Below are 26,476 nucleotides of genomic sequence, written 5' to 3' on the forward strand. Positions count from 1 at the left end.
TAAATGTCTTTCCACCCGGATTTTATTGTTCTCCAAATGCGCGCACTGGATGCGCAAAAAACTCCAATCCTCACCTCCTTTCTGCGGATGCTGTTAGAAAATGACCCCCCAAAAAATCCCAAACCACTGGAGTTTTTTTCCACGATGATGTAACAGACTTTGTTTTAACGGGCTGCAAAGAGGTGGATGTGGGCGACGTGGAGGTCAGATAATCGATCGCGCGGAGCAGGAGGCCAATGTTTGATTTCCACGTCTGCATCAGAGAAGCTGAGAGAGGGATTTGTCTTCCCTGCACAAACAGACACGTAGTCGTTTCTGAGAGAGAGACAGAGAGAGGGAGGCAGACAGACTGGCTGGAAGGAATGCCAGGATATGCTGGAGTTGGGATTTTTTTTTCCTCTCCAAAGCTTTTTTTTCCTGCGTTCTGCAACCGCACGCAGCCAGAAAGTCGCTATCACTCGATTCCCCCCATTTCTTAACAGTTATCCAACGCAACACAACTCGTACCGTTTCGTTTCATGGACTTCGTAACTCCCTCTGTCAAATCTGACTGCCTCAGCATCTTCTGTTCCAAATTATTTTTCCATGGACGAAAAAAAAGCGCTCATTTCCTAGTTTTACGCACACGTTCCACTTTAACGCAGCGCAACTGGTGTGGCAGAAATGAGCCCCAAAGACAATCTTTCCTCCTTTTTCACTCCATCCGAAGTCCAAAAACACGAAATCTTTGGTGTAAGCGGAGGAATCGGGACCACAAAGAGGCGCCTGCGCGCTCGGCGCGCCGCGTTCCCCCCGTCTGCTGCCAAAAGCGGCGCCGCAATCTCCGCCGTTCCGCTTTCCCTGCTCGATTCCGCGGAAAACGGCGAAATGGGCCCAAAAGTTAGTCTCCAACCTGCCCCTCCGCGGCAGTCTCAACAGTTTTCCCTTTTTCCTTTGCGGTGGCCAAGTGGCCCAGACTGCCGGCGTCAGCGCTCAGCTCTCCAAACTCGCACACAGACACGCACTTTGAAAACTTTGCTCCAAACATCGACTCCTTTCAGCTTCGATCCGCTGCTTCCTACTGAGACCAACACAAGTGCGTAAAAACTCACCTCGCTGTAATAAAATAATCTTCAGACAGACGGAGCTGCGCGTTTTCCTTTCCTTTTTTACTTAAAGCGTTTCTTTCCTTTTTTTTATTCCCAGGCTCTGGTCCTGCCTGTCTGCTGGCGCGGCGGACGCGTTCTGGGAGACTCCGCCATGTCAATCAAAATGCGACGCACATGGAGTCAAGATCCCGCCTCTTACCGTAAGACTCCGGCCAGTGCGCAGCCGCAGATGTCTGCGGGAGCAGTTCAGTTTGCGTAAAGGGAAACTTTACAAGAGATCAATAAATATTCTCTCTGGCCTTTTCTTGTTTATTGATAAATACTGGAAAATAGAAAAAAAATAATTTGCAAACTTTCTTGGTTTTTTGTGGAAAAACAATAACTTTCATAAAAAAAAACAGAATAAAGAATTGAAAAGTGTTCCTTCAGGTTAAAGTTTCTTAAAGCAGAACTTACAACATTTAAGTTGATTTTATATATATATATATATATATATATATATATATATATATATATATATATTATGCAAAATTACCCATAAAACATTCTTATTCGTATGGAGAATTTGTAAGTCAATATTCGTAAAAAAAAATAGTTTTTTTTAAGCATTTGTAATAATATGTAGTAAAAGTAATAAACAATAATATAACCTTTAGAAATTCGTATTTTTTATGTTTTCATTTGCCAGCAAAAGACTTCTGCCTCCTTCCCATATAAAAAGTTCTCGCTCCGCCCCTGTAATTTGAATATTTTTTTATATTTTCTTTTTTTTCCAACATGCAAATGACAAAGAAAAGCTAAAACAAAAAAAATGATAATCTTTTATTCCCACTTACATTCACACAAAAACTTTACCAGGTAGTTAGTTCCTTTCAGAGGCAGCTGACTTCCGGTTTGAGGCACATTTAAAAACAAAAGTACCTAGAGTTGACTGGATTCTGAGTAATCTTAAGATGGCTTCTTTTATTTTAAAAAAAATCCCTGTTTATGAAGATTTTTATAGATAGTAAAGCATTCATGTGACAATCAAAACAGTAATGTAAAGTTATAAATAACTGCAGACTTAAACTTTTATTTAAATGTAGGATTTCAGAATAGGTAAATGATCCCCTTATGGTTAAAAAGTGGCAGAAAATGTGGCCCCGATTGGGTTTGTCCACCGTTTTCGTGGTGGCCCCGCCTGTGATTGCCACATTTGCTTAAGTGGACACTCCCTGGGTAGGCTTGCTATGCTAGCCAGCCGCCTGGTGGACAGCTGAGCTTGCTAGCTTGATACAGTAGAGCATACTAGTTTACTAAAGAGGAGCTCGCTACTGCAGACATGGCTAGCTTGATAAAGCAGAGTTTGCTAGCTCGCTACAGAGGAACTCGCTAGCATGCTACAGTGGCGCTCACTAACTTGATACAGAGGACCTCACTAGGATGCTACAGAAGAGCTTGCTAGCATGCTACAATGGAGCTTGCTAGCATGCTACAGCTGAGCTAGCTAGCTCAATACAAAGGAGCTCGCTACTGCAGAGCTTGCTAGCTCAATAAAGCAGTTTGCTGTAGAGAAACACGCTACAGTGACGCTCCTTAGCATGCCACAGTGGCACTAACTAACTCTATACAGAGGAGCTTACTTCACCAGAGCTCAATAGCATGCTACAGAGGAGCTCGCTAGCATGTTACAGCTGAGCTCGCTAGCTCAATACAGAGGAGCTTGCTACTGCAGAGCTTGCTAGCTCAATAAAGCAGCTCTCTGTAGAGAAACACACTAGCATGCTACAGTGACGTTCCTTAGCATACCACAGTGGCGCTCACTAACTCTATACAGAGGAGCTTACTTCACCAGAGCTCGATGGCATGCTACAATGGAGGTCGCTAGCATGCTATGCTTTCCATTGGACAGCTAGCTAGTGTAGCAAGCTAACCTACTAAATCCCCACTTAAGTCTATGTTCAAACATAGGTGGGGCTACAACAGAAACTGTGGACAAACCCAATCGGGGCCACATTTTCTGCCCACTTCTAATCCACATGGGGCCCACTTGGCTTTGCTGGCTGGGGACCTTAAAAAAATTGTTGTCAAGCATTAAGGCCCAATCCGAAGACTTCCCTTCCTCTTCATTTGGCCCTCCAAACTAAGTCTATGCTCCAAACGAAGATTTGTGAAAAAAATGGTCTCATTTTTCGGACGTTACTTTCATTCGATGATGTCATAAAAAATCGCCGGTCTGCTATTCTATTCTATTCACCCAATTTCAGTAAATCTGGGGTTCATCATTTCCAATCGAGATGTAAAAAATCACAAAACAAACAAATTAGCTTCACAAAAGATAAAAATACACAAATTGATATAATCAAATTGCCCTGAACCAAAAAAAGAAAAAGAAAAAAAAAACTAAGGACCAAAAGAAAAAAATAATAAGTTTGATACAGAAGTTGAAGCATCTTATGTGTGACGTCAGACTGACTTGGCTGACGCTTTAAGTTTCAGATAATTTCATTTATATCAGTGATATGGAATCTACTGTCATTAACCTTCTGGTAGAAACACTTTCCTGAAGTCGGCTAATCAACCTGTATTAATAGTTGATAAATTACTCAATATGGCTGCTGCATTTTACATAATACAGCATGTCAAGCAAGTTTTCAGTATCTGTGCACAGGTTGCAGGGGTTATCCTTTCTGTTATTTTCAGCAGCAGATGCTGCCAGATACACCCTCTGCCCCGAGTGGATTTCTCTCTGCTGGCAAACACTCACACATTCCTGCATCCAAGAAGATGTCGACTGATGAAACTTTATCTGCAGCGCAAAATCACCCAAAATTTACACCAAACTGAATTTGGTGGATTGGTGGACAGATAGACAAGAAAACAACAGGCAAAATAAATAAATAAATAAATCACAGTTGATATTTGAAGCAAAAACAGACAGTGAGAAAAAGAAATGTACCGAACCTGTTAGAATAATTTGTGTGTCATTGTAAGGCTGATAAAGAACCTAAAGGAAAACTTTTAAGATGTGTGTGTTTTTTTTTAATAAAATCAAACATTCTTTGCTTAAATGTATATGTGATTTTGTTTTGTAAAATCTTAAGGGGTCCTGAACAGTGGCGGAAAAAAAACATAATAAAGGAGGGGGCCCTATACAGTGGTTGCATTAATCCTTTTATTATTATTATTATTATTATTACATTCCAAGGTTAAAATATCAAACCTGGCAACGTGCGCAGAAATCGAAACAAAGATTTTGAGAAGATGAAACTATTAGGGTCAAACGTATAAACTGCATTTTTTTATAGAACTGGTTAGTATACACATTTATTTTACTATTAGTAGGCCTATACATCTCATGATGGCAGGTGAGGCACTGATTCACCTGCCTCACCTGACCCCACATCCCTGATTGAAACATATTTAACAAGGAAGTAAAAACTGCCAAAAAAAATCCCAAACCTGTCCAGATTATCTACAATCAGCAAAACCCTGCAAAATCAGTCAGTTGTGCTCATTAATTCAAAAAGAGTGACAGTTTGACAGCAATTTAAAAGGAGAAATACTCGGAAATGCAAGATTTCTCATCACATTTGTTCTCTTTCATGAAAAAAATACCACACTGACATGTTAAAAACTCAAAAAACATGATTTTCATTGTGTGACCCTAATGCCTCGCTTCCACAGAGCGGTACGGGACAGACCAGTCCCCTCTCGGCCGGTTTAGAACGGTCCGGTCAATTCAAGTGATTGTCGTACCATCAAAGTGCAGGCGGGATGTAGACCATTGACGTAGCTGTGCGTCAAAAACGCTGTGAGTACAGAAAAAGAGAAGCTGCATCAGTGGACACAGAAACGGACCGAAAATGAAAAAGATAACCACGGAGGCTAAATCTTGTAGCTTGACTTGTGATACGCTTTGTCCTGTGACTGTTTGTAAATGAGTTTGAGGTAGGTTACTTTTTTCGCCTTTAGTACTTTTAGTACTTTCTAACTTCTTACTTTATAGTAAAAAGCTTTTGATTTTTCTTTAATAAAAGAATTTGTGGCTCTTTTATTAAAGAAAAATAAAAAGCCACATGCGGCTCCATGGATGAAGGTTGTAGCGGAGAGGGGAGCTTGTGACCCACTTATTACATTTTCTGCGTAACAAATTTGACAATTTTCAAACTAAATTTGTTCCTGATTTACAATCCTTTAAATAAGTAAATACTCAGAAATGCCATTTTAAGCAACATTATATATATATATATATATATATATATATATATATATATATATATATATATATATATACTGTAGATATACATATATATATATATATGTATATATGTATATATAAATGCCTTTTGAAGCAACATTTTATATATATGTGTGTGTGTGTGTATATATATGTATACATACATATATATCATATATGTATATATATGATATATACGTATGTATACATACATATGTATATATATATATATATATATAGATATATATATATATATATATATATGATATATATACAAATCATATATGTATATATACATATATGATAGATATATACATATATATTTATATATATGTATATATAAATGCCATTTTTAAGCAACATTACATATATATATATATATGTATATATATATATATGTGTGTCTGTGTTTTCATCAGAAAAATGCCACAAGTTGTTAAAAAGACAACTTATTTCATCTGTGTGGGTTTTAAACCCTTTAAGTTCTTTGATTTTCTGTAACTTTTTAACCGTCAACATAATCAACATAGTAGAATTTGAAGGAAATAGCCGCTCATCTCCTTCAAATTCTACAGAATTATTGTGTTAACGGTTGAAAAGTTACAGTATGTTAAAGATTTTGTGTTGAAGCGTCACCGGTGACGCCTCAGGTGTTAAAGGGTTAATAACTTTAAAGAAATACGTTTTTTTTTGGCGCTAAAACCAGATTTGACTTTTGAGTCTTTTCCTAAAAATACACAGTATACGAAGCATTTTCTTTGAAATCGTTTTAGGAAAATTGGATACTTTAAAGATTTGGACAAAAAAAAATCGTTTTTCCAAAACTGAATCCCAAATTGTTCTTTTTCCGAATGCACTTTTTAGTGAGAGCTCGTCCACTCTTGGATAGTTTCCACGATCGCTTGACAAAATAAGGCAACATTTAGAGTTGCCCTAGACTTTACAGCATGCCAGTAACATTAGATTAGATCTGTGAGGGAGAACGGATGAGGAAAGACTGGAGGGAACAGATCTTGGAACGGCCACGCAGCTTTTTCCCTCTGCATCTGAAGGCCGGGCCTCTGCAACCGCCAGATGTTTACCACCAGCCCAGCTGTTTTCTCCATCTCTCATTCTTTCTCCCCATCGCTCCTTCTCGGAATTTTTTGACTCTTTAAATCAAACTCTCCCTGTAATCATGCGCTCTCGGGGTCTTTGAAGTCGTTACTCTGCGTCCGTTTGTGGAGTCCGTCCAGCCGTACGACAGTAGATAGAGAAGCGGAGCAGAGAAAGCAGAAAGAGGGCTTACAACCAGCTGAACAATGTGGTTTCCTGGATGTTAATTAAAGCCCTGCTCTTGCATGTGTTTATGCACGCATTTACGTGAGCGTGTTGTGTCTACACGGATCTGCCTGCACATATGTTCACAGACACTTGCAGACAGATGATAACGACCGTCTAGCAGGAGGAGTGTGCGCACCCGCCAGCGTCAGGTACTTCCTCCCGTAGATGTTCAGGTGGAATTCACTTCATCGCGAGTTCAAAAGAGTCAACCCGAGAAGGTTTTGAACAAGAGCAGACCTGCCCCGTTTCTCCGCCGTCTTTCTCCCCCGTGTCTTTGTCCGCCTCACTCTTCCACCCTTCGCTCTGTTTTGTTAAGGTCTGCAAGACAGATGGTTGGATCACCAAATGCTGAACTTATACAGTCGTATCTGCATGTCCAGAACTGTACGTTTCTGTGTCGCAAGTAGGAAAAACACACATGTATTTACATGTGTCTGTGGACAGAAGACAAGAACGTCAACGTGGTGGAAGGATTTATGTCACATATGAGGTCTTTTCCATAGAAATTTGTGTTTTTGTGGGATTTTCCTGATGATAGAAGACAAATATGAAGAAAATTAAGATTAAAATGCAATTTGAGTATTTCTTTTTTCAAATGGTTGTGAATCAGGAGCAGACGAAAAACTGCAGTTTAAAAAAATCTGGTCCATTCCGATTCATAGATCCATTAAGGTCCAAACTGTATGACTGGATGGCTTCAGTGTTATTGGTTCTTGCATCTGTAATCTTAGATTAGGGTTGTGAGGGGCTGTAATCTATCAGGAAAGTCCCGCCCACACTCAGAGACAAATTTCTAATGAACTACTGCCGCTCTGCAGAAACTATGACCTAAGTTTTTTTCAGGGCTATGAGAGTTTATGCACGTGATTAACCCTTGAGCATTTTGGCTTTTGGGTAATTTTTACCCGATATACACCTAATAAAAAGTATTTCTCATAAAAAAATAGATCAAAATATGACATGATACATTAGAGTAGTTTTCTTTTAATTTCAACTGTGGTTTATGTCACAAAATGGAAAATGCAAACATACGAAGATCCTAAAAACATGCTAGAAAATTACTTAACATTTAGAAAATTCCTAAAAAAATAAAATAAAATAAAATAAAATAACGATACTGGAGACTTGGTCTTTGGTCCACCCAACATGTGAGACTTTACTCATGGACTCATGACACTCAAAAAAAAGGAAAAAGGAACATATTGAAAATCATGTCAATACTTTTGCTCAGGTGAAAATCACCCACAGATAGTGCTCTAGGGTTAATTAAAAATAATTAACGCAATTTATTTACATCTCGCAAAGCAACAATCTTCCGCTTTGCTTCGGACAGTTCAGGCCTCTATTTGCATTACCTCACCGATACTATGGTAACGTACAAAATAAATAAATATTCAACCAGTTTTTAGTACTTTATTTTTTCTATTTTTTTTTCGGTTCAGATCGATTTTCTACAAAAAGTGGAATATTTGATTTGCATCTTCAAAGGAAAGTGCTGTTTATGCTGATCGTCACAATGTTCAATAAATCATCAGTTCAGAGAGAATTTTCACCTCCTACTGCTTCTTTTTGTGCAGCTAATAAAGATTTTTCTTTTTTTACAGTCTGTGCAGTGATATAGATCCAGGGGCCGGATCCGGCCCTTCAGATATTTATATCCGGCCCTACATATAATTTTATTTTATTGTTATTAATGGCCCGATGTTATCTTGCGCTGATTTCTAAGTTGTATAGAACTGCATATAAAACAGCATAATTAGAATTAAAAAAACGCTTGGAGTGATTAAAACATGAATCAGAAGATGATCTTGTGATTCTTCAAGACTGGATTAGCTACTAGATGAAGCCCCTGACTTGCAGAGGGTCAACAGTTTTGTCATTTATGGTTTGCACCTTCTCCTATTTTGTCATTTGCACCATTAGCTCCGTGGTTGAGTATATTTTTTTGCCTGTAATGGACTAAAGATGCCCCCATAAGTACAGTCTGCTCTTTTTCTTCTCTTTGTAAAGGCCTCATTGTTACTCTGCTCTTCCAGTCTGTTTTACAGATGAACGTCAAGATAATCTCAGACTTCCTGGGTCTCCACCCCCTTTTCACAGGATGAAAACTGCGTCCTTCCTCTCTCTGGTTCTCCCAAACGGCACAGTCATCCAATGCTGAGAGGCGGTCTCCCACCTCTCTGGACTGTCAGAAAAGGAGATCAGAGTCTGCAGATGATGCTGCTGATGATTCAGATCCTTCAGGAGCTCCTGACACCTCCTGCTAGCAGAATGGGTTAAACTGTAGATTCTAGCCTTTCATTGAGTTCAACTCTCTGTATCTTTGACGGCCTACAGAGACTCTATAATATTCGAAAGTCTGGTTTTCAAATCAAAAAGTTGACACAATTCTTGAGGTATTCGTGACATTTCTCCCACTTCGTTTGGCCAAAGAACCGCACAGATCCCGAGCAGAAATGCCACTTTTACCCACTTCTTCATCCCTCAGCCAGTCTCAGCCGTTAAAGTGGGTCAGACGGTTCCAACACCCACTTTCTCTGAACAAAAACAGATGCCGCCCATTGAACGACATGTGTTCAAACAGTGGAGCCCCTGGAAAAAAGGAAAAAACATTCTGCAGTTGACTATAACTAGATAACAATAATTCGATTTTTTTCGTGAAAAGTCGACTTTAATAAAGTTTTTAGCATCTCTTTGCTGCATCTGGTGTCAAAGTGTCGATTGAGTCACACGGATAAATTAATCCCAGTTGTTTTCCATCCCTTTTCGGTTTTGTAACACCGGTAAATGTCGACTAGACGAAATAGCGAGTTCACGCCGAACCCCAAAAGAACTTCTTTCCTCACTCTGGTTGCAATTAGACAGCGTGGTCGCCGACTAGTGGTTTCCTCATCACTTTTGTGGATTTCCCCCGATGATCTTGACTATAGTTTAGAGTCACAATCCCAGCCTTTGTTTCCTGTCATGCATTCCTTTTGACGGATTAACCACTTGTGACATCATTACGGGTGATGTCATGCCGGTTAGGTCACACCACCACGGGGCGGTGGGCGTTGGCAGCCGTGTCACTGGAATGCTGGTGTCTCAGGGAGCCGGGACATGGCGTGTTTTTGGCCAACTGTCGTGTTTCTGACATTTATGGAAAACAAGCAGAGTACAATATCAAACAATGAGCGGCCAGCTCTGACCTTCTATGGGAGGTAAACGGCTCATGGACAAATCGCAGCGTGGATGCATGCCAACTATTACAGCACTTGGAGAACAATTGTTGCATTCAGTGTGTGATAAACCCCCAGAAATATTCTCTGCTTACAATCACACTTAAGTCTGGATGATCAATTTCACATATTCTTAAAGGAGGTGGGATTATTAGACATCTAGAGGCAGAGCGACAGATTGGAACCAACTACATCAACTGAAAGAAAACGAGAAAAATATAGAGCATTGGATGTAGAAAAGGCTGATAGTTTTACAAATGATTTGATTGGGTTTGAAACCAACCGTTAATGTCCAAATCCCATCATCTTTTTGATTGGAAAAGCGTTCCGATGGTCTTTTAATTATGATTAAGTTGTTTTATACCCCAAAATAATATATATATATATATATATATTAGGTAATAAAGCAATAATTAAAACTTTACTTGACAATAATTATATTTTCTTGATTCAATGGGATATGTATGTATAGGAGACAGGGGTGGACTTAACCATGAGGCACAGGTAGGCAATCGCCTGGTGCCCCCACCTAAACACTTAATAAAAGTGTCAAAAATATTTTTTACGCCCGTTACTATTGACTCTGTCATTAAAAAACAAACAAACAAACAAAAAAAACCACTAAAAATCACTAAAACGGCATAAGAATAATCATGTGAAAGTGTTTCGTCCTCCAAATTCCAACTGCAAAAACGGTATATTCCAGTCAACTGCAAAAACCTTAATTTATTTAATTAAATTATAATTTTTGTCTTACATTTCTTTATTTCTGAAATGAGTTTGGAATATCATATATCAGTTATAGATTATTATATATTATATATATGTGATTTTTTTGTTATATTTTCAACAAATAAGCCTTGAAATAAAATAAACCAATCTAATTTATGAATGAATAGCTCAAATAAATGTGGTATTTCCTATTTTTATTGTCTCTTTTTCCAGATTTTTTTAAATACCTTGAAATAGATCAATTAAGAAATCAATTAGAGACATAATTACGAATTTTCCTCTCCTCCAACACTAAAGAAGACATGCTTACAGCAGATACAGACCGAGTTCAGGTAAACTTCAGACTGATGGTTGGAATCTTCAACATTTATTCTCTGCAGGAAATAACAATGAACAATGTACTGTGCTGTCCAGGCACTTAGTAGTTGAACTGCCCATTCTGTCGCCATGACAACCGTGATGCAGCTCCAAGGGGATTCAATGATTATAATAATGATTATGTCGTTTTTTTTGCAAGTCTGAGCTATTTTAGACTATTCAAGTGTTGCTCATAAAGGCACACGATGACAAGCGTCTCTCGTTCAGGACTTTTAAAAGTACATTAATCTTTAGTGGACAAGACAGAACACTAAACAATAAAGATTTTCAGTGCATCTGAATTTTTAAGATTTTCCCACAGAGATGACTAATTATCTGCTTTAACCAGTTGAATGTTGCATTCAGTCGGATTTTTTTGTTTTAGGAGGGGATTAAGCATTCCTGAGAATGGTAGTCAGACATTCACACTGCAGGAGAGACTGTATACCAGCAGGAAACATCCAGAACTATCCAATATCCTGCATCCATGTGAGTATTCGGAAAAGAATCAAGTTTTTTTATTTCTTTTTTTACTTCAGTGTGTTTATAGTCAAAGTCTGGATCCACAAAAGATGAAGTGAATGTTTTGTTTTTTTACATTTTGAAATTAACAATAGATCCCTGTGAAAGACCAAAAACTTTAAGTTTACACACAAAAAAGTCATCTAAATCAGGCAGAAATGTGAAAAACACAACCTTAAATGTCCGATTAATTCATTTTCTCACAGTCCAGCTCGTGTGTGCAAAGTTTTCCGTATTAAATGAGATCCTTTTATTTCCACAGCAGAAATGGAAAAATTTGAGGGTTAAAGAACTTGAGATGACACAACTGCAGAGGGCATCACGTCCAAATAATTTTCAGATTTGAGTGTACGCCATGTTCTGCAAATCTATGAACTTTCAGAAATGTGGGTTTGTGAAGCATTTGAAACATTTGTAAAATGAAGATCATAAAAAATTAAAAGTAATTCTCGACTTAAAAAAGATTATTTGAAAATCAGTAGATTTAAATCATGTCACTTAGAAGCCAAACTGACCCCCCAGACTTCCACCCTCTTCCGCCTCCACGGAAGAGGGTGGTCACTTTTTTCAAAATGGCGGCTTTTCCGTTGGTTTTAACTCCATAGCAACCATATTATGTTTGGGTCGCCTGGTGATGACGAACAACTCTATGTAATTTTTAGAAGAATCGGCAAAATTAAATTTTTAGATTTCCATAGCAACGAAGGTTTTTGTTATCTACGCCCACATTAACAATATAATCACATTGTATGTCATATTGTTTTGTTCAGCTTTAGCCAGGGAAAAAACATGCGAGTAACAGGGGAACGCCACTTTTGCTAGCTGGAATCGTAAAAATAGTAGTTTCCCAATGAAACTTGATGAGTTAGGAGGCAACAGATTGAAATGCTTAAGAGTTTAAAATTTGTAGCTGGTACTAAAGTTTTTTGTTTTTTTACATCAAGATGGCAGGCTCCTCCCAAGGTCAAAGGTCAATGAAACATTTCTGTAATGATTGCTGACTAAACGGATAAACTAAAGTTTATCTCAATACAATTTTACAAAATAAAATATTTCTAATAAAAACTATTATTTTTTGCCATTCTTGTTTTCATAATTAATGTAGAACTGCTAAAATCCACGAAACACACATTTTTTTCCTAAAAAAAGGCCACATATTAATTTGTGATTAATCGCGAGTTAACTATGGACAATGCGATTAATCGCGATTAAAGATTTTAATCGCCTGACAGCTCTAATGAAAATCACTCAAACAAAAGTTTTTTTTTCTCATATTGTGGGAAAATGTTAAAATCAGTAAATTTCACACTTTGCCACACAAAGGCCGTAACAGGTCCTGTGGCCATCCCATAATAGTTTAAATATCTGCGACATATATGTGAAATATGTGTTTTGGTATATATTTTTTGAGCCTCATAAAATATTTGGTTTAGACTCATTTTTGACAGTTTCTCTACAAACGGGCAAATTCTCGTGAGTTTTTGTAGTAAGGGTGTGTATCGGCTGGTGATACATATCGCGATACATGGCTCACGATAAATATCACGATAATATCCCAAGACTGTATCAGTATTTTCACTATTTTTTAAAGACTATGACTTAGAAAAAGTACTCCAACTGAACGTTAAAACACCTTTTTTTTGGTAATAAAATCTTAAAATGTAGTTTATTTAATGATCACAACATTGAAACTGTATCTCATTTTACCCAAAAATTCAAGGTGCTTTTATTTTGTTAAATTAAGAAGCATCTGTTCTTATAGGGAACAGACAAGAGTTCTAACAAGGTTCTAAAAGTGTGATTTCATCCATGCTAAATGTAGCTTATTCAGTACTGGTGGGAAACATAAGCAAAACGCTGAACGATCCTCAAAAATAATTAAATATCACCTTGTCAATATTTTAAATCGGTACAAGTATCACCAGATGGAGTATTGTGATTTATCGCCAAATCGATTTTTTTTCTACACTGTCAAATTTTTACTGTTTTACTGATTAATAAACTGAATAAATATATATATATATATTTTTCTTTCATGTTTGGTAACTTCCAACTAAAAATACAGAGCTGCCAATTCAAAGACACACATGTTTGAGAGTTTACAAGGTGGAATAACATTTTTATTTAAACTTTTTCTCTAAACTTCAGACAAAATAAAGAAAACGAGGAGAGAAGGGAAGAAAAGGTAAAAAAAGAAAGAAAGAAGTCACACTAATACAATATAATTCTGCACAATTCCCATAAATCTCAACTTTTCTGAACAGGAAGATCAAAATAAAAATCTTTTTCTTTTTAAAGTTAAGCTCCAGCACATCCTCCATCTTGGGGTCACTTTGCATAGAAATATTGTCAGTCAGTGATGTTGAATCGCCTTTCACAGTCAGTTTATTATTGTGACCCCAGAAATAAAACACGTGTTCCTGCATTAGAATGACCTCATTTAGTGAGGAGCGGAGAGCGGACACGTCTGACATAATTTACCCCCTCCCTCCCCAGCTAAATACACAGTTAAAAAGGATTTACAATCATATAAATCAGTAAAGGTGGGAATTGGAGGGACTATTTCCCCTTTTTTTCTGTAGAAACCATATTAAAGTGTGAGTACAGCAGGTGCCAGTAGGAGGAGGTCATCTTAACTGGATTATTGAGGCCTCAAATTGAACAAAAACTGATGGACGTCGACTTTTCATGTATAAATCATGATTTGTATGCAATTAAACAGAAAAAAACGACATAAATAAGTTACGACCATGCACTGTACACTTAAAAAAAATACATCGAGAGCTGTAAATCATCCAGGATGGGTGAAAATCCTTTTTTTTCTCCTTTTTATAACATAATACTGAGCTCTTTGTGCAACGAACGTTCAGTGACGTTTCTGTCATACAGTGAAAACAAGGAAAGGATGGAGATGTAAGACAAGTGGAAATGTTCGACACGGAGGACACCATCCCCTCCTTTCTCGTCTTAAAACGCTGCAGCCTGCGACTCCAGACAGGAAGTCCTTTCTGATAAAGCCGCGCTAATAATAGAGCGGCTCGTGGAAAATGTTCGCCAGCCGCCCTGCGGCGTGCAGCTCCGGCGGCGCAGTGGCGCATACTGGCCACAGAGAGGAGGTGCAGCATGTTTCAGCGACTTTATGACCTGATTCTAGCTCTCCCTTTGTGGCTGGTAGTCTACCTTTGGCACGTTTTAAAAAAAAGAAAAAAAATCTGATTGTCCATTTAAAGGATTGTCAGAAATAATCCATAATACTTCCTGTAAGAGCTGTTTTGCTTTGTGAAACATCTCCATCCTGAGCGGGAGTCCAGAAGCAAACAGTCTTCTTATGCCGTCAGGTCTGAAATGACCAGTTTTTCCATTTTATTCCGAATGTCTCCAGAGACTTGAAGCTCCTCGGATTCATAGTCATCGTCAAAAGATCTGATGAGACAGCACGTATGAGACGTTAGCGCGTTATTTCTTAAAGGTTTCAGCTGTGAACATGGATATGTGACGGCGTGTACCCCTCATGGAGCTGCTCGTTTGCGGTTTCCTCAGCCACCAGGATCTCGTACTCCTCTGCAGCATATTTATCCCAGTCCGACGGTTCTGGGCCTTCACTGTCAACGTCCTGAAATGACACAGAAAAACATATAAAATTCACTTTTTTTTCTCCAAATTGGGATTTTAAAGTCAAATCAGCTATTCATGTGATCAGGAACATGACCTCTGACCTTTATAACAAAGCTAATTAACAGCTTTTTTTAGATCCATCTTTGGGTGTATCAATTTTTACTCAAAGGATTACATTTTTAGATTTGTTCAATAATTTTCTATTACTTAAAACATGGTAGTTTTATGGTTAGAACCATGATTTAAACGTGGCGCCATTATAGCCGTCTTATGGTCAGACCGCCGACTGTATCAGAGAACTGGAGCGAGTGAGTGTGACATCATCCATAAAAAATGACTTACTCCAACAAAATTAAGTCAATTCAGACAACACTTTCTTTTTTTTAAATTTTTTTTTTAACATGATATGCATGTCTCTGTCCATGTTGGAGCCAGACATCATTGATCCGAGTCGGTCTGAGTTATCGTTTCTATGGCAACCACTCTCACCAATTAAAAGTGTTGGAGTGTACACCCCCAACCACTTGAAAGCAGGCTCTGGAGAATCTGTCAATCAAATGTTTCGAATGTTGAACCAGCAGGCACCGCCTACTTCACTGAAGAATCTGATTGGTCGGTTCATAACTTGAATGCAATAAAGGAAAAATATCACGTAGAGAATGGTTATTCTGACAAATATTATGACAGCTGTTTATTCCTCTATAGAAGTTTTGGGGATTTTGGCTTCTTGGAGAAAGCGGGTACTTCCTGTTTGAAATGTCAGGGGGAGGAGTCACTCGGTCCAGTTCTCATATACAGTAAAAGGATCAGACACACCAGAGTGAAACTCCTTCCAGTATTGAATCTGAAAACATGACGTGGACTCCGCCTACCTTTTCTAAGGGGCGTGGCTAATGCAAACATTGTTTGCTAAAAGAAACTTTTTCTTTTGCATGTCACAAATATTGGTACAAATATTCTTCAAGCCCAAAATCATTACTGTTTCGTCTTCTTAGAGGTGATGTTTTCACTTTGTCAGTCTATTAGAGAATATAAATGAGATACGAAAACCAGAAAAGTATTCTTTTCGTTTCTCAGCTTTGCTTGAAGGATCATTTCACACTTTCTGTTGCCGTAGCAACACATTTTTGCACCTTTTGCACAGCAAATGGATCTCTCTGTTCGTGGTCCAGGTACTTCTCCAGGTTGAAGAAGGTGTCGAAGAAGATGTGAGCCATCCGACAGCGCTTCAGATCGCCCAGGCTTATCTTTCCTGATGGAGGAGACGCGAGAGCGCGTTACGATACTGCAGCGAAATGTTAAAAAAAAAAAAAAAAATGACGCTAAGATTTCTAACCTGTACTTTCCGGTTTCACCAGATCCAGCATCTGGCAGAGCAGATCCTGGAAGGGCAGCGGTTCGATTCCCATTCTCTCCATCCTCTCACACTGCTCCTCGTAGAAATACTCCAGCTCAAACATGGAGAGGACGCCGTCACCATCCAGGTCCATGCAGCGGAACCAATACTCGATGCTGCAGAGACGATTTAGAGGTTAAACTGTAAACTTTTGTTTGGAGCTGGGACATTTTTGAGAACGTATTCATGCCTCGTTGGATTTTTCTTGTCTTCTTCAGATATGAGGAACCAGACGAACTCGGCGTAGCTCATCCTGCCTTCCCTTTGCACAGCACTGCCCCTGAAAACAAGGGAATCACACTCTTACATGTTCTAGTGAGGTCATCGGGTCACCCGTTTGTGTTTATGGGTGTGTCTCCACTCACCGAGTAACCGCCCCTGAAAACAGCCTCTCAATAATCCTGTGTGAGGAGGCTGTCAGAGGAGAGAATGAGGTAAGAACAAACCGGACTATTTCTGAAGCATGACTCCGTACAACCTGGTTACCGTGGTCGTTGTATCTGCCCAAGTCTTTGGGATCGATGTACAAGTCGTGGTCGGTGTCCAGCTCCCAAAACTTGCAGTAGATGACGTAGAAGTGTTCATAGGAGAAGTAGTCGGTGATCTGGTTGATGTCTTCCTCCTCCTCCAGCAGCGCCAGAGTTTGAAGGAAGTTGCTGCGGCGCAGCTCCATCATGGTGATGCGGCCGGTCCAAGAGCGGTTGACCACGTAGTAGATCCGCTGGATCACCTGTTAAACACAGCAGCACGCTCGTGTTACCACTTAAAACACAAAGTCACGGCCCGGGGGCCACATCCGGCCCTCCAGGTTATTTTACATTATTAACATTATCTTGGAACATCGTAAATTTTACAGAATATGTATATTTATTGAGGACAAAATATTGAAAGTTATTTGAGGTTTAGATTGATTTATTCAATCTGTTTTTTATTCATATTTATGTTAAAAAAGTTAAATTTAAAAAGTTTTCACAATTAGTTTTTTCATGTATTCAATAACTGTTTGTTCCACGACCTAATGGGCATTTTGGATTTTGTGCAATTAAGTTTAACAGCCCTGATTTAAAGCATAAAGCGTAAAAAAACATTAAAAAAATTACTTGACTTTTAATTACTGGTGACCAAATGTCCCAATTTTTCTCTGTGTAATGTATTAGAAGAGTCGAGGATTGACTAAAAAGCACAACAATTAAAAATTAAGAACAATTGCAGCAAAATATATTAAAATACTAAACAATAATTGCACACATGAACATAAAAAAACAAAAATGCTTACAAGTTTTGGCAAAAAATATATATTTTTTATCCAGTCATCAAGGATGCAGTGGAATTAGAGCACCTTCCCGTAAAAAAAAAATCTTTATTTTCAAATTAAATTTTAAACTTATTTTTTGGTAAATTAGTTAAAACCTAAAAAATAAATCCAGTTGAAGTGGACTTGAACCTGTCATGGACTCTGGTGCAGTGGAAGCTCATGACTCAGACTTAAGGTATATTAAAATAAACTTTTGCTTTAAATTTCTCGAAAAAGCAAAATATTACAGAAACAGCATCAAAAACATGTATCAAAATTAGAAACAATAATTGCACACATGAACATAAAACAGCTAAAATGCTTAAAAATGGTTGCATAAAATCTTTTTTTATCCGGGGATGCAGTTGAAGTAAAGCACCTTCCCAAACTAAAAAAAAAAAATCGGTGTTTCCAAATAAAATTAACTTTTTTTTTTGGTAAATTGATTAAAAAGCTGAACATAAAACCCAGTGGATGTGTACTTCAGGGACTCTCGTGCAGCTCATGGCCCAGACCTACGGCGTCTTAAGGTGGGTATGCGGGGGGTGGGGGGGTCACGGCCACGCTAATGTTTCCGTGGCGCCCCCACACGCGGCGGCACGTGTCGCAGCTGTCCCCGTCCACATCCACCGCTCAGAGCCTCCGGTTATGAAGGCAGCGTGATGCTTTCACTGACATCGACGGAGTCATAGAGTCATTAGCGGTCCAATTATGATCCTTCATGATTGTCGTTAATTTAGGAATTCCTAACTAATTTGAACATTAATTTTTTATCAAAACGCTGTTTTTGTTTGTCCATGTTCAGGTTTCCCTTGAAAAAGAGATTAAATCTCAGTGGGATTTCCTAGTAAAATAAAGGTTAAATTTTAAAAAATATATATTTTTGTTGTGCAATTCTATTCTTAACTTTTTTTTCAGCTTGTTTTCCTGGATACTTCGTTTTTTAAACTCAAATATTTACCTATCCTGCACTAGTTGTCCTAATTTTTTTTTACTTAATTTTTATTGAGTTTTAAAAAAGTTTTGAAACAGTTTGAATTGTACAATATAATGGAAAACTATACAATAAAAATATGTATAAAGAGGAGCCTGTACATGTTCACTATGTGATTTGCAAATATGGAGCAGATTTGGAAGTACCAAACAAAAATAACAAATACACTAATAATAATAATAATAACACAAAGTAAGATACAAACAGTAAAAAAGTAAGAAAAACACTATGCACAGCTTTAGTTGTCCTCATTTGTGCCATTTTTTTAACCTAACGGAGTTACTCACTAAGGAAAACCAAATAAACTGGATCAGGATTGTGGGAGAAATGCACCGTTTTTATTTTTTATTTCATATCATTTGTGCAGGAAGAAGCCAATGGAGGCGTTTCAAACGTGACACAAGAGCAAAGCTTACGGTCTAAACTCAGGCATGTCCAAAGTCTGGCCTGTGGGACAAATGTGACCCACGTTCAGATTTCAAATTGTGTGAACGATTTTTTTGATTGTGATTGGCTAACAAGCATTTTACAACTTAACCTTCAAAGCATTAACCGCTTAACACCTGAATTATTTCCAGCTAAGAAGAAAAATTTTTTTTTCTTTTAAATAGTTGCTGCATTTAGATCATTTTGGAGCTGTAGAGGTTCGTCACATATTTGCGACTACAGGCATTAAGGGGTTAAGGGCCATTTGTTTCTGAATTAAATAACAATTTGCATTATTTTGCTGTTCAGATTATTTAAATTTAGACGTTTACGGCCAGCATTTCATCATGAATAATATCTAATATTTGATTCCAAATTCCAAACAAAATTTGTCTTAAATTTTTTTTTTTGGTTTCCAAATTGGAAATTCACATTAATTTGACTAAAATGGTTGATGTTTTTAACGAAAAAAGTATCTCATTGCAATCAGATTTTCATAAAATAGTAGTTTAATGTAATCTGTATGTTTGGCTGATTTAAATGGTTAATGCGTCTTTATAAATATATACATACAATAAGAACATACCTGATGTTTGTGTAAAATGTGGATTTAAAGGTACATTAAAAGATTTTATGTTGAAGTTTCGCCAAATACTATTTTTTGGGGGAAGAAGTTAAATTTACAAATTAAAAAAAATGTCAAAACAACTTAAATTGAGTCCTACTTTATTCCTATTGGCTAAGAATAAGAGACGACATTTATTGATATCAGCTCATTAATGGCTAAAAGATCAATAGAAAAATATCAACAGAATGAGCATAAACTGGGCTAAAACAAACGTTATATTGCCTTCCATTGGAAAAAATACACTAGATTCATAAAAACAAAAAAAAACAAAAAAAACTCTATCAATTATATTAAAAAAAACTACACCTGACAGAACTGATTTTGGAAACAGTCTCAAAAAAGAGAAACAATGTTCATTATTTTCTTTTTTTGTGTGTCTGTAAAGATTTGTGTTCTATTTATACAAGGAAAATGTATTTAGTATTATTGAAGTTGCTATGTTGTTTTGACTCACTCTTTAATAAAAAAAAAGTTGTGGAAAAATCTTATTGTTTTTGCAAAAAAGTTTGGTTTAACTCTTAAAAAAGCAGATTTTGGCTTCAGTATCAGGTTTTTTGTTATATTTTATTAAATCCTGCACCTTTTCCATTCCATATAATGAAGTTTTAACGACTAGCTGGTATGTTGAGTAATCCCTCAGCCCAAGAATGAATGACTCAACTCTTAAACATGATTAGATGAGTAGATATAACCCAGACTGACCGTTGTGATGTAGCGTGAGTGGAACTCGGGGGCGTCTTTCAGAAATGTGAGTCCAGGATGAGTGTCCACTATGTCCTAACCAGACAAACAGGAAAATAAAGTTAAACTTTACAAATGTTTCATAAAAAAGCACAGAATTGTGTAATATTTGAGTTACTCGGCAGTGTTGATAAGACACCCACCTGCAGGAGAGGGATAAAGTCTTCCTGTTCCAAGTAGTTACATCCCGGTTTGGCTAACAGGTGAATGAACTTGGATGCGTCATCGTGGCAGCTGAGCAACACCCTGCAGCAGAGTGGAGGTTTAGTAGTTGTTTTTAGGGGTTTTCTTTTTTTTAAAGGGTTTTCTTACTTTTTCCACGTGGCCACGAATGAGTGAACCGACACAAAGCCGGTCCTCTCTCCACCAGCAGTGCAGAACATGGGGGCTTTCCAGTACAGCGGACAGCCACAAGCCTGAACAGAAGCAAAAGTCAGCAATAAACTAAAAATAAAAATATACTTTTTTGGGCAAAACAAAGACATACAGAATAATAGTAATTAAAAAATGAAATAGTTTATAACTTTTGACTGAGGTTTGCATGATATCCCTTCAAAATAAAAGACTTCCTTCATCTCAGTGCAGCAAATGTATTAGGTAGTATCGCGTCAACAGTAAAAAATATATGAAAAATACACATTTTATTTTACAATCGTTGGTTCATCTCAGCCAGAAATTCATAAATAAGAACTTAGTGACCCATAATGTATTTTTCGGATCACGAGAAACATTGAAAATCCTTGAATTTTTCAACAATAGGAAATTTACCTTATAACTTCAGCTAATTTAGGATTTTTTAATTTTTTGGGCAATTTGGGAGTTTAGCTAATATTTCAGCTATATGCTACTATTTTAGCTAATTTAGGCTTTTTTTCTGTTTTTTTAAGCTATTTTGGAGTTTAGATAATATTTCAGCTGCGTGCTAGCAATTTTAGTTAATTTAAGCTTTTCAGTTTTTAGGCTATTTTGGAGTTAAGTTAATATTTCAACTAGGCCTACATGCTAGCTATTTTAGCTAATTTAATCTTTTTTCAGCTAATTAAGCTATTTTGGAGTTTAGATAATATTTTAGCTACATGTTAGCTGTTTTAGCTAATTTAGGCTTTTTCAGTTTTTTAGGCTATTTTGGAATTAAGCTAATATTTTAACTACATGCTAGCTATTTTACCAAATTTAGGCTATTTTCAGTTAATTAAGCTACTTTGGAGTTAAGCTAATATTTCAGCTACATGCTAGCTATTTAGCAAATTCAGGCTGTTTTCAGTTAATTAAGCTACTTTGGAGTTAAGCTAATATTTCAGCTACATGCTAGCTATTTTAGCAAATTTTGCTGTTTTCAGTTAATTAAGCTACTAATTAAGCTACTTTGGAGTTAAGCTAAAATTTCAGCTACATGCTAGCTATTTTAGCAAATTAGGCTGTTTTCAGTTAATTAAGCTACTTTGGAGTTAAGCTAATATTTCAGCTACATGCTAGCTATTTTAGCAAATTTAGGCTGTTTTCAGTTAATTAAGCTACTTTGGAGTTCAGATAATTTTTTCAGTTGTTTAGGCTATTTTGGAGTTTATATAATATTTTAGCTAGATACTAGCTATTTGGATAATTTGGGCTTTTTCATTTTTTCAGGCTAACTTGGCATTTAGCTAATTTTTCATCTACATGCTATCAGCCTCAGAGCTTTCAGCTGCCAACTTCAGCATCTTCAGCTATCAGCACTTCCATCATCAGGTTGCTGTTTCAAGATCAACTGAGTAACAATTAGGAAAACTCATTTTGATTTAAAAAATGACAAGAAATATAGATTTTTTTTAAGAAACATATTATATTTCCTTACAGAAAACCTGTCACAACTACAGTTTCTTCCACACTAGTGGGGATAGTCTTTCTGTATCCCATATCTGAGGTTGAACCAACAACCTGCTGGTTAAAAACTCGATTAGAACTCACTGATGTGGAGTTTAGTAAAGTGCTCGGGAACTCTAAGTAGGTCCAACTGAACTCTGAATTCCTGTTGGACCTCCAACTTTTTTCAGACCTGCACAGTTTTGTGAAAATTACAATATTTTTGTGCATGACATAGAACTATGTGACCCCTGAAGAACGTATTTTTTCATTGAATTAAGAACTGCTTTCCAACCTTTGCAATCTTGCCCATTTCATAAATGTCGGCCTTCTCCTCCTCCAGCTCCGCGAAGGCCGTCTCCACGGCAGCGATGGTGGAGTCGTGGTTGGCAGCAGGGCCCATGGCAGGGAGCCCACGGGGGTAGTAGAACCTGGGAATGTTTATGGCAGGAGGAGGGGGGGTGATAATCGCCGGGGCTGGAGGAGGGCTTGGTGAGCGTGGCGCTGGGGGCGGGGCAGCTGTGGCAGGTGCTGGTGGAGGCGTGACAGGCTTCTTTTCAGGCTTAGGCTGGACCTGGAAGCAGAAAGATAAGATCAGACGCAGGAATAACACAACACTTACACAATCATGGTGTGGACCGCCACTGATGGCAAATAAAGACGTTTATAGTTCTTTCGTGAGTAACTTTCTGCAAAACTGTAGAACAAGTGACTATTTTTAGAGCTTCAAATGTGTTTTTTGTTGTTGTTGTCAAAACAGAAACTTGTTTACATCTTGGATTTCCTAAAAATCCAACAACACAAACGGGATAAAATGCAAGTTTGTGAAAAAACAATAATGCACATATTTTCAAAGACCCACTATGATCATCTTTGGAGCCATTTTAACTGTCTTTTAATTATGATCATATATTTTTTACCCAAAATAAAAAAAATAAAAATCTGTCATTTACTAGGATATAGTTTCTACAGAGTTTCTGATGTGGGGGCGGGGGCGGTTGGTAGGCTAGCAGAAAAAACCTAAACGTAAAGATTTACGGTTCTCCAGAAAACTACACATAGCTAAATTTGAAATTATAAATTTCTGTAATCTTCACAGAAAAAAACAAAGACTAAAACATTTAAAAAACTAGATATATAGCCTTACTTGCGATAGATTAATAGATGAATATGCCTAAATTGATTGCTAAAAACACTGAAGCTGAAAGCTAGCTAAAATATTAGCCAAGTAAAAAAAATTGCAGAAAAAACAAACAAAAAAAAATCTAAATTAGCCAAATCAGCTAGCATGTAGCTGAAATATTAGCCAAAAAAACAGGAAAAATGGCAAATTTATTTAAAACAGCTAGCATAATATTAGCCAAATGCCAAATTAATCTAAAAAAATAAAAGCAAAATGTCGAATTTGGTTTGGAGGGCCGGGCCAACTGTGGAGAGGGGCCGTAGTTTAGCACTCCTGCTAGCTTACAGCCCCTCACAACCCCAACTTAGCATTACCGGTGCAACAAAAATGGCGAACAATATTGGAGTTCAGACGAGGAAAACAAAGCCGTACATGGTATCGGTGTGTATTCACTGTAAAAGTGAAATGTTGAATGAATTCACAAAAGTTCTGTAATTTGTTAAATTTAAAAACATTAGTTTTTATCTAATTAATTAAAAATTGGAGTGAATCCAAACTTTAATTTGATGAAAGGAATTAATTTTAAATGTAGCCTAATTACAGAACTTTTGTGAATTAATCCAACATTTCACTTTTTTCAGTTTGGCGATACAATACGTATCCTGATACTTTCGTCTTTTGTTTCTTGTAGATTTCACCATGTACCCCATAACTGCACCAGGACAATTTTTCACTTTCTTTTCTTTTTTTTTCTTCTTCTTCTTTTTTTAAGAGTACAACTTAGAAAAAACTTTTCTTGAATATCTTTCATTGTAGTAAAATGGTAAAATTTTAGGGTCGGGAATCAATTAAAAAAAACTAACCAATCAATTGCAAACCTTGAAAAAATTAATCGCTATCATTTTTTTTTCTCAGTATTTGCCCACAATTTATTATCTGGGAATAATAACAATATAAAATAATGCTCATGAATAATTAAATATTGTCTTGTCAGCATTTTAAATCGATACAAGTATTGCCAAATTAAATATTACGATATATCGCCAAATCGATGTTTCCCTAGATCTATTTCTCTGCAGGTTGATGTATCAGAATGGAGCAGAAGGGAGAGCTTGAGTATTTCCTACGTCACAAATACACTTTTTTTCCTCCTGATTTACAACAATTTGAATAAAAATGCCCAGAAATGCAAATTTGAGCTTAATTTTCTTCATATTTATCCTCTCCTAACAGAAGGATTTAATGTTAAAAACAACCAAAAACACAATTTTTATCAGAGTGGGTCTTTAAAGAATTAGCAAAAACACTAAAAAGAGTAAATTAGTTGATCTTCTCTTGTTATTTTGTTTTTTATGGTCCAAAACAAATCTGAAAAGGACAAAGACATGCATTACCAACAATCTGACCCACTCCACATGACGACAGTTCACACTACCATGAATGGACGGTGGGATGACATGCCGAGTCCAATGCATTTGCTCTCTTTTGGGGTGGCATTAGAGATTTCACAAATAGAACGGAGCGGATCTAAACGGTGTGAAACCCGGTGGAGCTCCAGGAGGAGCTCCCTGGCGACTCTGCTGGGCCCTCCACATACTGAACTGGACAGCTGTAGCCAGCCTTTCCTTCCCAGCGTTCATTCTATCACGCTATTCCTGCAACTCCCGAACTATTAATACCTCCCCGGTATCTGTCTCGGAACAGTTTGCTGTCCTGCTGCATATAGAAGGGCAGCAAAATGCCCCTACTGTAACACGCGTGTGTGTTTGCACATACTGAACACGGAGGGAAACGTATCCAGACATAACAGCTTCACGTGTTCGGTTTGTCATGAGTCTGCAGTGTCCTCGCCGATCGTCTGAACCGACTGACCTGCTGCTGCTGCTGCTGGAAAGACTTGAGTCTCTTCTTGAAGCGTGAGGGGAGAACAAAGTCACACCCCCTCGCCAGAAAGGCCAGTTCCCCCCTCAAATCAGGGTCCCGCCTCAGCGACGTCTCCTTGATCATCATCGTGGGAGCTGAGAGTTGCAACCTCCCAGTAGATATGGCGTCCACAGACACCTTGATTGCTGCTAAACCACTCAGGAGGAAAGCAGACTGAACGCCTCCGGTAACCAAAACTTGTTTGAAGGTCTCAGGAAGCCAAAGGAATACTCCACATTTTCTAGTAATCAAGTCTTGACTCCAACGTCTCCCGTTAATCGGAATTCCCGATCCTCACGTGCAGAGCTGTTTTATGACCCGAAATCCCAGCTTGTCATATGGGAAGAATCCCTGCGGCCGTCCCCACGTCAGCTCTGGATGTATGAACCCGCTGTCGCCTGGCGAGCTGGGCTCTGACAAACGGCGCAGAGAAACATGAGCCACGCCGCGATCTGCTAATACACACACCTGCTAGCACACACGCAGCGACTCTTGAGCATTCGGGCGGCGGGTGGGGAGGGGGCACACATGCGTCCATATTTACAAGTCGTATTTCTGCAGAATCTGAACCCTCGTCCGTCTCTGCATGGCACTAAAGTTAGCCAGGAGGAAGCTACAGCTCCAAAGAGCTGAAATAACTTTAAAGCAGACCGGAAAATACAATGAAATACTTTCATAGAAGTAATCTGAGGCAAGCACCTGTTCTTCATTTGTTGATTTAAGCATTTATTTTCAAACATGAAGTATCTTTGGTCTTTAGAGCTGAAATATTGTAAGTGATTTTTTATCCTTAAAATTTCAAAACACAAAAGAAATATGAATGAATCTACCTTGAATTACCATAGCGGTCAAATTGAGTTCATTATTGAGTTTGTTATTTACTGCATTTTCCCGCTCTTTCTCCTGCTCGTTTGACATTTTTTATGCTTTCTGAAGCCAAATGGAGACAAAAATAAAAAGTAGAAAAAAAATGACAGTTTTAGAGGCTTTATGGAGAGTAATTTGACAGAGGAGCAGGTTCAGAGAGTGATGCAT

At 37.7% G+C, this 26,476-nt stretch overlaps 2 protein-coding genes and 1 long non-coding RNA gene across 3 annotated transcripts in view; 1 reads left to right on the plus strand and 2 right to left on the minus strand.

Annotated features, from left to right (window-relative positions):
* The window catches only part of fndc3ba (fibronectin type III domain containing 3Ba), a 136,069-nt gene extending 134,844 nt beyond the window's left edge, over positions 1–1,225 (minus strand). The window contains exon 1 of the mRNA XM_024268406.2: positions 1,092–1,225. The gene's annotated coding sequence lies outside the window, so the exon portion shown is untranslated. The remainder of the gene's footprint in view (positions 1–1,091) is intronic.
* Positions 1,226–13,826: 12,601 nt separating this feature from the next.
* Positions 13,827–26,476, minus strand: part of LOC112145374 (serine/threonine-protein phosphatase 2A regulatory subunit B'' subunit alpha) — an 84,146-nt gene continuing 71,496 nt past the window's right edge. Inside the window, exons 3-13 of the mRNA XM_024270549.2 lie at positions 22,691–22,969; positions 20,866–20,969; positions 20,697–20,799; positions 20,515–20,589; positions 16,957–17,200; positions 16,836–16,884; positions 16,661–16,750; positions 16,411–16,586; positions 16,208–16,326; positions 14,966–15,072; positions 13,827–14,882 (exon numbers count right to left, since the gene is read on the minus strand). Of these exons, the coding sequence (XP_024126317.1) occupies positions 14,786–14,882; positions 14,966–15,072; positions 16,208–16,326; positions 16,411–16,586; positions 16,661–16,750; positions 16,836–16,884; positions 16,957–17,200; positions 20,515–20,589; positions 20,697–20,799; positions 20,866–20,969; positions 22,691–22,969 (1,443 nt within the window). The 3' untranslated portion in view covers positions 13,827–14,785. The remainder of the gene's footprint in view (positions 14,883–14,965; positions 15,073–16,207; positions 16,327–16,410; positions 16,587–16,660; positions 16,751–16,835; positions 16,885–16,956; positions 17,201–20,514; positions 20,590–20,696; positions 20,800–20,865; positions 20,970–22,690; positions 22,970–26,476) is intronic.
* LOC112145381 overlaps positions 16,469–26,476 on the plus strand; it is an 18,275-nt gene continuing 8,267 nt past the window's right edge. The window contains exons 1-2 of the long non-coding RNA XR_002919062.2: positions 16,469–16,605; positions 16,689–16,904. This is a non-coding gene — a long non-coding RNA (uncharacterized LOC112145381). The remainder of the gene's footprint in view (positions 16,606–16,688; positions 16,905–26,476) is intronic.

This window comes from Oryzias melastigma, linkage group LG22, assembly GCF_002922805.2.
Source record: "Oryzias melastigma strain HK-1 linkage group LG22, ASM292280v2, whole genome shotgun sequence".
NCBI classification, from domain to species: domain Eukaryota; kingdom Metazoa; phylum Chordata; class Actinopteri; order Beloniformes; family Adrianichthyidae; genus Oryzias; species Oryzias melastigma.